The following is an 11,180-nucleotide window of genomic DNA, read 5'->3' on the forward strand; positions in this document are numbered from 1 at the left end:
AACAAATCAGCGACCAATATAGCCACCTTTCTTTGCAAGGACACTCAAAAGCCTGCCATCCATGGATTCTGTCAGTGTTTTGATCTGTTCACCATCAACATTGCGTGCAGCAGCAACCACAGCCTGCCAGACACTGTTCAGAGAGGTGTACTGTTTTCCCTCCTTGTAAATCTCACATTTGATGATGGACCACAGGTTCTCAATGGGGTTCAGATCAGGTGAACAAGGAGGCCATGTCATTAGTTTTTCTTCTTTTATACCCTTTCTTGCCAGCCACGCTGTGGAGGACTTGGACGCGTGTGATGGAGCATTGTCCTGCATGAAAATCATGTTTGTCTTGAAGGATGCAGACTTCTTCCTGTACCACTGCTTGAAGAAGGTGTCTTCCAGAAACTGGCAGTAGGACTGGGAGTTGAGCTTGACTCCATCCTCAACCCGAAAAGGCCCCACAAGCTCATCTTTGATGATACCAGCCCAAACCAGTACTCCACCTCCACCTTGCTGGCGTCTGAGTGGGACTGGAGCTCTCTGCCCTTTACCAATCCAGCCACGGGCCCATCCATCTGGCCCATCAAGACTCACTCTCATTTCATCAGTCCATAAAACCTTAGAAAAACCAGTCTTGAGATATTTCTTGGCCCAGTCTTGACGTTTCAGCTTGTGTGTCTTGTTCAGTGGTGGTCGTCTTTCAGCCTTTCTTACCTTGGCCATGTCTCTGAGTATTGCACACCTTGTGCTTTTGGGCACTCCAGTGATGTTGCAGCTCTGAAATATGGCCAAACTGGTGGCAAGTGGCATCTTGGCAGCTGCACGCTTGACTTTTCTCAGTTCATGGGCAGTTATTTTGCGCCTTGGTTTTTCCACACGCTTCTTGCGACCCTGTTGACTATTTTGAATGAAACGCTTGATTGTTCGATGATCACGCTTCAGAAGCTTTGCAATTTTGTACAAATTGTACAAATTTTCTGTACAATTGTTTCTAGAATTTTTGACAGAAAACGGAAGCTTGGAAATATGTCTGAAATTAGCAAGAACAGAGGAGTCAAGGTTCATTTTTTTAAGTACTGGCTGCACCAGAGCATGCTTGAACCCAGTTGGTACTACTCCAGAGCTAAGACTGCTATTACACAGAGGGTTAACGAGGGAAGTGGGAGCACACAGGGAACACAGCTGACACAGATAATCGTAACGAGACACGGCAGGAGTGAACACAACATCACGCATACTGACGAGAGACTGTCAAAGTAAAACAGGAAGTACACAGAGGTTCAGAAAGGAGGAGAGAGAGCACGGAGAGCGCGGACATAACGGGCTGGGGAAACGTGGAATAAAGCACAAGGAGGGGAAACGAGGGCTCACAGATACACAGGGGGTAATCAAATAAGGAACATCTTAACAGAACAACCTAGGAACCAAGGCATAAATAAGGAACAAAATACCAAACACACGAAAACTAAGAATACTGGGCCAACATGGCCCAGGACCATGACAACAACCCAATAACCCCCAAAGTGTCTAAGTCACGTGACGTGTCGGCGCAACACCGAAACATAAGGGGGGCGGCAAAGTGTGCCTGCTCTCCGCTGACACAGGAGGGCGAGTCCAGCGACCTGGCTGTTTCGTTTTTGCCGAAAGCACAGCATAGCAAACAAGCAGAACTCAAAGTAAAGAATCGATCTAACCAGGTTAGTATCGATCCAAGCAAATGGGCGATAGAAAACCGATCGCCGTCCCCAATGGCATGACGTCGGGGCAGTGTGAGTACGAGCAAATTTTTTTTTTTGCCGATGCCCGTGATGCCCACGCCACCACGATGCCGCCCTGGGCAACCGCCCACGTCGCCCATATCAAAAACCACTACTGCTCTCAAATCAGAAATCTGTTATGGTCAACCCTAGATGCCCACTCCATGTCCTGGAGGTTATCAACAGTAGTGGATTCAGTCAAAGATTGACTGCACTACAATGCCAGACTTTTTACACCAGAGGCTATACGACAGTTTCATGCACAAACTTTAATAATACAGTTGTATCCACATTAGCTCTTTCATCCACTGTTATCCTCTTCAGTGCCTTGTACCAACACAGAGCACAGCAGCTACCCGAACGCTACTCCAACAGAGGTTGATTACATTGTTAATAATTTTTTAAACTCTTTCACAGGTGTTACAGTATCCAAAGAGAGTCTCTCAAACTCTCAAAAGAGCACCTTTAAGCCGATAACCTGTAAGCCAGAGAAGAAATGGCATATCACAAATTTAGAAGACCATTATTTACCCTGGAGAAATAGTTTGCAGCTTTAAAAAAAAAACCCGTAAAGCTAAAACATCTTACAAAATATAAACAGCCCTAGGTTTCTTTTCAGCACTATAGCCAAGCTGACAAAAAGTCAGAGCTCTGTTGAGCTTTAATGTTAACTAGTACTGACTTCATGAACTTCTTCAGAATCAGAATCAGAAAGGGTTTTATTGCCAAATGTTGAGCAGGTTTACAACATTGGGAAATTGCTGCGGTGCTTCAGTGCAAACATACTGTCAGAAATTAAGCTTAAATAGACATGAAAATAAAAATAAGAATAAGAATTAAAAGTGCTAAGTAGATAGATATATACATGAGTGCAGGTGGTGGTCAGTGCAAACATGGAATGATGCAGTGAACACAGCGTAGGGTCATGTGTTAGTGGTGGGAACAGTCATAAGGTTATTGTTCATGTGTCCAACAGCAGAGGGGAAGAAACTGTTCTTATGGCGAGAGGTTCTGGTGCGAATGGACCGGAGCCTCCTGCCTGAGGGGAGCAGGTCAAACAGACTGTGTCCAGGGTGAGAAGGGTCAGCTGAGATCTGAGCTGCACGCCCCAGTGTCCTGGAGGTGTACAGGTCCTGCAGAGATGGGAGTCTGCAGCCAATCACCTTCTCAGCAGAGCGCACAACACGCTGCAGTCTCTGTTTGTCCCTGATAGTGGCTCCAGCGTACCACACGGTGATGGAGGAGGTGAGGATGGACTCGAAGATTGCAGTGTAGAATTCAGAAATACCGTTGTAAACATTAGAGAAAAAATACTGTTGTCAACCAGCTAACAGATCATCTGCAGAGGTTTATTTGAAGAGTTTCAGTCAGGTTTCAGAGCTCATCACAGCACAGAAACAGCTTTAGTGAAGGTTACAAATGATCTTCTTATGGCCTCTGACAGTGGACTCATCTCTGTGCTTGTCCTGCTAGACCTCAGTGCAGCGTTCGATACTGTCGACCATAATATCCTATTAGAGCGATTAGAACATGCTGTAGGTATTACAGGTACTGCGCTGCAGTGGTTTGTATCATATCTATCTAATAGACTCCAGTTTGTGCATGTAAATGGAGAGTCCTCTTCACACACTGAGGTTAATTACTGGGTTTCACACGGTTCTTTATTTGTAGTTAATATTGTTTTGCTGTTTGAGATGTCTGGTGTCATGTTCATATTGCAACATAATTATAGGTAAACACCATTAAATTTTTCATCATGTTGCATAAATCTAATTACATTTATTGAAACTATATTTTTGAAAGGGGGTCACAGTAAAACTTTAATGTGGGTTGTGATTGGGCTAAAGGCATATTTTTTGTTATACGGTATCTGCGAAATGCCCCAACTTTAGCAATATACCAATGAAGAGTGACGAAAAAGAGCATGCATTGAAAGCGATGAAAGAATTTGTCCGTTAGTCTTCAGGCGATGAAAGCAAAAACCTGTTGCGTAGCATTCCTGTAATCCGCTGGGGAAACTGAGTGAGCAGCATTGTGAAATCTGGGAGAAAGCAATGTTCTTTAGCAATTACTGACTGAAACAGATTCCAAAGGTTAGTAGGAAATAGGATTATCAGACACACGTCACCACCTGTCCACACCTGTCCACACCTGATATTTCTTCTCACTCTGAATAAGAGCCTGTGACGTCTCACCCTGCTTTTATGACCAGAGACAAGTGATATGTTTTAGGACTTTTCTCCTAATAATACTGATCAGTTAGCGCTGGAATGTCATTAATTCTTAACAAAAATGCCTCTATGAATAATGCTGACGCAAAGCCTAATTAAAACAGGAACAACATTGAGAACAGTGAATTCTGTACCGCTGTGATGTAAATTCTGAGTCTTTTTGCTCTAGCTCAGTTTCCTGATTCCAGCAAAAGCCAAGTATAGGGACGAAAAGTGCAAAGAATTGAAGATCCAAGTGTCAGATGAGCTGTGAAAAATGTCACGTCGGATATACATAAAAGTTGCCTAAATTCTAAATGATTGAAGTACAACACACATTATTCCAAAGTCAAACTTGGTGATTTATTTTTAAATTGAAAACCACATTCTTCTTCTGGCACTGTTCTACTTTTTCTTTTCAAAACAGTATGAGAGAAGTATTTGAGCAAACAGGAAGTGTCTGGGTCTGGTCTCCTGGTGTTCCTATCACTGAAAGCAGGCTTTCATAATTGCAATGCTTAATGTTGGACCAGATGTCTACTTATTGCTATGTCCCCAAGCATGCATCAAAAGAAATCTTTAAACATTCGACTCTGAGGCCTAAAGCACGCGTTCTTTTGTGGTCTTACACCTTTATTCTTTCCTAACTTAAATATACAGAGTGAATTTCTGGCTCTGCCATCTATCCATTTTGTTGTTGTTGCTGATGTGTTTATTGGCCTATGAATAACAGAGGCAGTTACTTGTTTTGCTAATGCTGATGCTGACTGGCCAGTTTGTAGGTTTTTATTACTCCCTTTATATCTAGCTATTTGCTTTTTTCACCGATTTAACCGGAGCCTCATTGTGTCATCTCTCTGTGTGCTGCACTGGCTGTGGAGATGACAATAAAGTTTACTTTGATTTGGTTAAATGACTTGTGAGTTCATTTCTCCGGTGTTCTCCTATGTTATTTCTCTTGCTGGGAGCATATTTGTGTTTCACTGCAAAACATTTCAACACAGTAAGTCAAAAAAATAAAATCCATAATGCCTATTTTTATTTGCATACAAATGAATATCTGCGCTGTGCTGCGTTAAACACTTTGTGGTAGTTACAGCCATCGTGTTACAGCACTCGTGTAGAAAACCTTCCTGTTGCTGAATTTCATGTTTACTTTTGGAATCAATGATAGAGTACAAGAAAAAACACTATTTTAAATGGACCACAGACCCTAGCCCTAAACAGTCACCCAAGAGATTAAAGAGTACAACAAAACTCTAATATGACCTGAAACGTAACAAGAATGACATGTCACTTTTTAAAGCCTTTTAAAAAAAGCAATAATTGACAGTATTTCAATGGTACATTTTTATGTATTTCTTTCTGTACTTTTCTGCATTTCTACCATGTATTGGCCAAGCCATATTGTAAGAGATCCTTTTTTATATTAGCAGAACAGATACTTTACAAATGCTGTAGGCTTTGGCAGGAGATTACTAACCACTAGGTATCAGCACTGAGCCAGGCCAAGCAGTAGCTTTGGTTTGCTGCAACACAGAAAACCTGTTTCTTTCTGCAATATGACACCTGGACAGAGTACGTACACACTGTGTCTGCAAAATACTGACGAGCTTACCATTAGGATGGAATAATTATCAACATGCCCTCTTGTGTTTATATCCTCTGATGTTTATCTAAACAAGTATTAGTACCAATACTAACAATATGGCCGCTGATATTTCTTTGCTGTTGTAAGGATTAAGTTTACACTTCTCTAGGCTTTGAGCTCTGTTACAGGTATCTAGGTACAGTAATGTTAAGAGAGCTGGACACTCTTAACAGTCTACAATTCTGACTGGAGCGAGGGAAACACTGGCATACAGTGTGCCGACTGCTGTCTGCTCCTAGAGTTTCAGAGTAAGAATAATTTACAGCACCTCTAAAGTCAACAGGCAACATAACTTCATTAAGCTGTTGCCATTGCTGGCAACATGAACTGAAGGCTTTGTGCACTGATGAGAGGTTTGGCAGGTATGGTTTGTTTTAGCTTGGTAGAGACTTTGGAATCAGAGTAAATTAGAAACAGACACATTTAGGCCTAATCTGAGCTGCTTTTAGGACTTACAGCTCAGCTCCCTCACAAACATGGGTCAAAAGGCTTGATATGGTGCAGTGTGCAAGCGTAGTCTAGGTCAGATATGGCCCAGAAGTCATAAAGCTGGCTAAATATGTGAGGCAGGTCCATAAAATAAATGTCAGTCATCCTGGACATCAAGGCTAAGATAGAAAATGCACATATTTTGGGCAAAAACTTACTGCTGGATATTTTGGATGTACAAGTCATATTTTCATGTTCACACCAGTATTAAAGATACAGGTTGATCAATACAAAGGTTCAATTAAGTTTTTCTTGCCATGAAAATCTTTCTCTGTGCTCTCTCTCTGTGCCTGTGTGTGTTTATGTGTGTAACCTGGTAAATATGAGGTTACCACTTAGCTTCGTGTGTGTCAAACAAGGCAGCTGGGTGCAGTAGAAGTTTGAGAAGCTACATAACATTCTTTTATCACTGTTTGCCTGTGGTGACTGGCAAAACTGATAAAGGTACCTGTCCTCACAGGACAGGTACCTCTTTGTGTCTATTTTTTAGATCGTGACTATTTGCAAATGTCTATCACACACACCCCTTCCTCACTGATGTGAAACATGTCTGTGTCAATACCTTGACATTTAAATATGTCAAGTTAGTTGAAAAACAGTAGAAATGTAAAAGTATTTCAAAAGGGACCTAGAATAAGAACTGTAATGGAACAAAAGAAATGTCAAGCAACAAAAATCTAAGGAAAAAGAAGCCTATGAAAGCTGCCCAGTCAGTGTACAAAATATGATGTAGAAATATAAGCGAAGAATAAAAGGCAGGACAGGTTTGTTTTGTTGATCAAGTTCTCAGGAAACTGGGGGAGGAGTAGCAATGGAGGCGTGGCCATGTTCAGGTGGAATTCCCCTGAATTTACCTGAGTCCATCCCCCACAACTATAAAGCTCATAAGGTAAAAGCAGGTACATTTTTTTGCCGTGGATACCGAGCCAGAGAGGGCAGTGGTACTCAAACAGCAGAATCCAGACACTGGATTATCTTAGGACGTCTTTCTGTTTCATCATATTGTGGCCAGTGTTGTAATCAGGTAAATTATATACATACCTAACTTATGATCCTGCTTTTAATAAGCTTTGTTTGCTGGTTTCCTGTTTGCTAGTTTTTCTGGGATGTAAAGAAGCATTTTCTATATTTCACAGTGCCTCCATGTCATCGCCGTGCCTCAGCACTGTTCTGACTCATGCTAACCTAACCATGTATCAGACTGGTTTGCCAGATGTGCTGCAACATCAGGCCACTATGCTTTCCAGCATCAGTCCGCTGCAAATCAGCAATCCAGCATACAGTTCCAACATAGCTGGTGAGAAGAGACATGTTATTTCTGACCTTGCACTGTCACACAATTCACGTGTTTAGCTGATCTGTGTCAGACAAAAGATTTTCAACATGTTAAGTCTCTTGGCTTTGAAGCTTTAGTTTAGTTAACCAGGCCAGTCTAGTTTCAGCTACAGACTAATCTCAAAGTAAACAGACGCTCTCTTTCAAACTTCAGCCAGCCTGCTCACCTTTGCTTTGACCTTATTTAGTCACTCACTAAATGATTTACCAGGCAAGTAATGTTTAACTCAGCATAACCGCATAACAGGAGAATGCTGTGACCTCATGGTTAAAACAGTTTCACTTTATTTGTTCGAACTTAGAGACGGGCTTCAAAGTTAAGCTAAACTAAAAGTGCCTTATTGTCAGATTCAAACCTGTGTGTATGAACCAAGATCATGGTTTTTATGAAAATATGCTAAATTTCTGTTAAAGCTTAGTGTGTACTGAGTATCTGCACAGCTCAGGAATAATAAATAATCTCTGGCTGTCGCTGCAGGTCAGGGGTACAGGCAGATCAGCCCTAATTACTGGACAGCAGATCATGTGTTGGAGTGGATCAGTGACCAAGTAGAGAGCACCAAGTTCGATGCAAACACCCTTAGTCTGGCAAACTGTGCCATGGATGGCTCCGCCCTTTGCCAGATGAACCGGGAGCAGATGATTGGGATCTTTGGTGTGCAGCTTGGCCCACACCTCTATCAGAGTCTACAGGAGCACAAGAGCAAAATGCCTGGTAAAATGCTCATGTTATTCAGGAACAATTTACTGACAGCAACAGCTGAAAATATCCATACATAACTGAACTATTTCTAACATCTAGCTATGTGAAGAAGAATTATTTTTATGTATGAAAAATACATGTAAACTAATCTTTCCTTCCCCAGAGATGCAGATGTTATCAGGACAAGAATTGAACGAGACCTGCCAGCTCTTGGACAACTTCTTGGACAACCTTGGACAGAACTTTCCTCTACTCAGCACAATTAAAATTGGTCAAGGTACATCTTATACCGATATGTTCAAAGTTGACATATTATGTGGACTAGTTTACAAGTGGACTTGCTAATTTCTACTTACAGCTGAAGAAGCTGTCAACAAAAGAGAATTTGACTATCAGGATGACTATGATCTGACTACTCTGACCATGGAACCAATGACACCACTGAGAGACACTGGCTACCTGTCTGATAATCATTCTGACAGCGAGTACAGCTCCTCCTCCAACAGTTAGTATTTTATCTTCATATTTGTCAAGACTTGTTATCATTCAAGTTCAAGAATGTTATTAATAATATATCTCTCATGTATTCAGCTGGCATGTTTGGCTTTCCAAGCATCGGTTCACCAGAGTCTGGCAGCAGCGAATCTGACCCCGAGTTCTCTTACCCTCCGATTTCAAGTGAGTAAACAAGAAAAAACAACAACAAAAAACGTTTGAAGTTATTTGCATTCCCTGTATTTCGATTCATTTCTGATAAGTCACCATCTCATCGACAGAAGTGTACATCAAGCCAGAGAATGGAGAGTCCCGATTGAAACGACCACGGGGGCGACCTCCTAAAGTCAGCAGAGAGCACAGCAGCAACATATATGACAATCCAAAGAAAAACAAACATGGTAAGCCCACAAATGCTGTCTTACTAATAATGTAAAACCGTTTCAGTAGGCATGCATCTGAACACTGAACTATTTTACAGATTCTATTTTGCATTTAATTTGCATCTTTACTAGACCACAGATATTGATCTTTTCTTCTTGCTTGCTTTATGCTAATGCAGCATGCACATGCAAACAGACATTTAGCTTATTTTGTCCCACTGTCTTCAGCACCTCGTGGCACTCACCTGTGGGAATTCATCAGAGACATTCTGATCCACCCAGAAAAGAATCAGGGCCTAATGAAATGGGAGGACCGCCGTGAGGGTGTCTTTAAGTTCCTCAAATCTGAAGCTGTGGCTCAGATGTGGGGCCAGAAGAAGAAAAACAGCAGCATGACATATGAAAAGCTCAGCCGTGCAATGAGGTGAGTTCTTGCAGCAGCCCTTCCTTTACTTCTTCCTCAATCTCAACAATTTAATCAGATATTTGAATCAGATATGATTCAGAAGAAAATATTGTAACAAGGCTAAAAACACATGCTGCAGTAACAGCAGTGACAGCTTCGTCACATTTAAGATACTTTTCAGATGCTTTTGCTTTAACTATGAATCAAACTTTAGCCCAACTAATCAGAGTTGCACTGGATACATAGCTCCTCCAGGTCACAGAAGTCAGAAGATTGTTATGGCAGGTTAATTAAGACTCTCCGCTTCACATATAAAACGCTCAGTTGTTTTAAACTGAGCACCAGATGATGAAGGGGATGATATGCTATGTGCTGAACTTCAAGTAACTGAAACTTCTCCATCTGCAGGTATTACTATAAGAGGGAGATTCTGGAACGAGTCGATGGCAGGAGGCTTGTATACAAGTTTGGAAAAAACTCCAGTGGCTGGAAGATTGAGGAGATTGGTATGACTATGTAAGACATTAGTTACTAAGTGGGTAAGAACTGAAAAGCCAGTCAGAGCAGCAGTTCAGCAACTATAAATGCCTAACCATGTTGCCTGTCTGAAAAAATCCTTGCTGCCCCAAATGTTTAAGACACTAACTTCCTTTAGAAGGAAGGTGTTACAGAAAATGTAAGCCAGTGTTTATGGCTCTAGTAGGTTTTATGAACCAATATGACGTTTCACGTGTTTTTAAATTGTTTTAGATACTTGTGAGTGCAAGTACCTACAGTAAAGGCTGAAAAAGCAAACCTCGTACAGATGAACAGATTTTACTCTGGTATTTACTTGTTTTTGTTGATGCAGGACTCTCGTCTTCATTCGCTACTGTAGCACTATAAACATCTTTTCTGTCATTTTCCCATATCACAGTTTTTTTTTCACGTGAAAAACATTGTTTCTTAGTGTAACATAAGTTTGGAAAAACAAAAAAACTTGGCTAGAAATAAATGTAGAAGTTACTTCACATTAACAAAGTAAAGATGTGCACTACATGTCTTTTGGTATCACTTATTATAAAGTGTGTTTACACAATGTTTGAGTACAGAGTAGTTCATAAGTGTCTGAATTTGAACATGACTGGTTGGTGTGAATCAGTCAGAAATCTGTTGCAGTTTGTGTGATTGTTGTAATGTAATCATCGATCTCTGGATTGATGAGGGGAGTAAATCTTATGTCAATCATTATGTGAATTATGTGAATTATGTGAATTGCATGGCATATTGTTTTTATGGCTTTTTGTATAAATAAATTTTGACATGTATCAACTTTCTGTTTGGGGACTGTTTTTTCCACATACTTCATTATTAGTGAGCATGTTGTTGAAACAAACATATTAGATACCTCATTAGTGAAAGTGTTGGGGGTTGGAAAGTCCTACAACAAGAGCTGCAGGATGCTGGAGAAAAGGCTGGGACAGAACCAAAACCTATGAGTAGACGAAATTAGACGCAATTAAGTAACAGTAGACATTCACTGGACGCTTCATTATGGTTGCCAGTCTCAAATGACAACAGATTCACAAACTAAAAAGTACGTTACAGTATCCATTGCCAACAACCTGTTTATGAAATGAACCCTTTCATATTGCATTCATGTATGGATCAGGTTATTTGGAAGCACGCCAGATATATTTATATTGATAAACTTTAGACCTATCTACAAAGAATAAATGTCTGTGTGACATAAATAAACAGATGATTAAAACCTTTTTATATAT

The 11,180-nt window shown here is 40.8% G+C and overlaps 1 protein-coding gene across 1 annotated transcript; it reads left to right on the plus strand.

Moving 5' to 3' along the window:
• The first annotated feature begins 6,987 nt into the window (after positions 1 to 6,987).
• Positions 6,988 to 10,728, plus strand: elf3 (E74-like factor 3 (ets domain transcription factor, epithelial-specific)). The gene is made up of 9 exons (XM_004571421.4): positions 6,988 to 7,119; positions 7,232 to 7,392; positions 7,909 to 8,145; positions 8,297 to 8,410; positions 8,492 to 8,638; positions 8,725 to 8,811; positions 8,910 to 9,029; positions 9,240 to 9,435; positions 9,826 to 10,728. Exons 2-9 carry the CDS (start codon positions 7,239 to 7,241, stop codon positions 9,935 to 9,937), a joined length of 1,167 nt encoding a protein of 388 aa, XP_004571478.1. The 5' UTR covers positions 6,988 to 7,119; positions 7,232 to 7,238; the 3' UTR covers positions 9,938 to 10,728.
• Positions 10,729 to 11,180: the final 452 nt, after the last annotated feature.

Source organism: Maylandia zebra, linkage group LG5 (genome assembly GCF_041146795.1).
Source record: "Maylandia zebra isolate NMK-2024a linkage group LG5, Mzebra_GT3a, whole genome shotgun sequence".
NCBI lineage: Eukaryota > Metazoa > Chordata > Actinopteri > Cichliformes > Cichlidae > Maylandia > Maylandia zebra.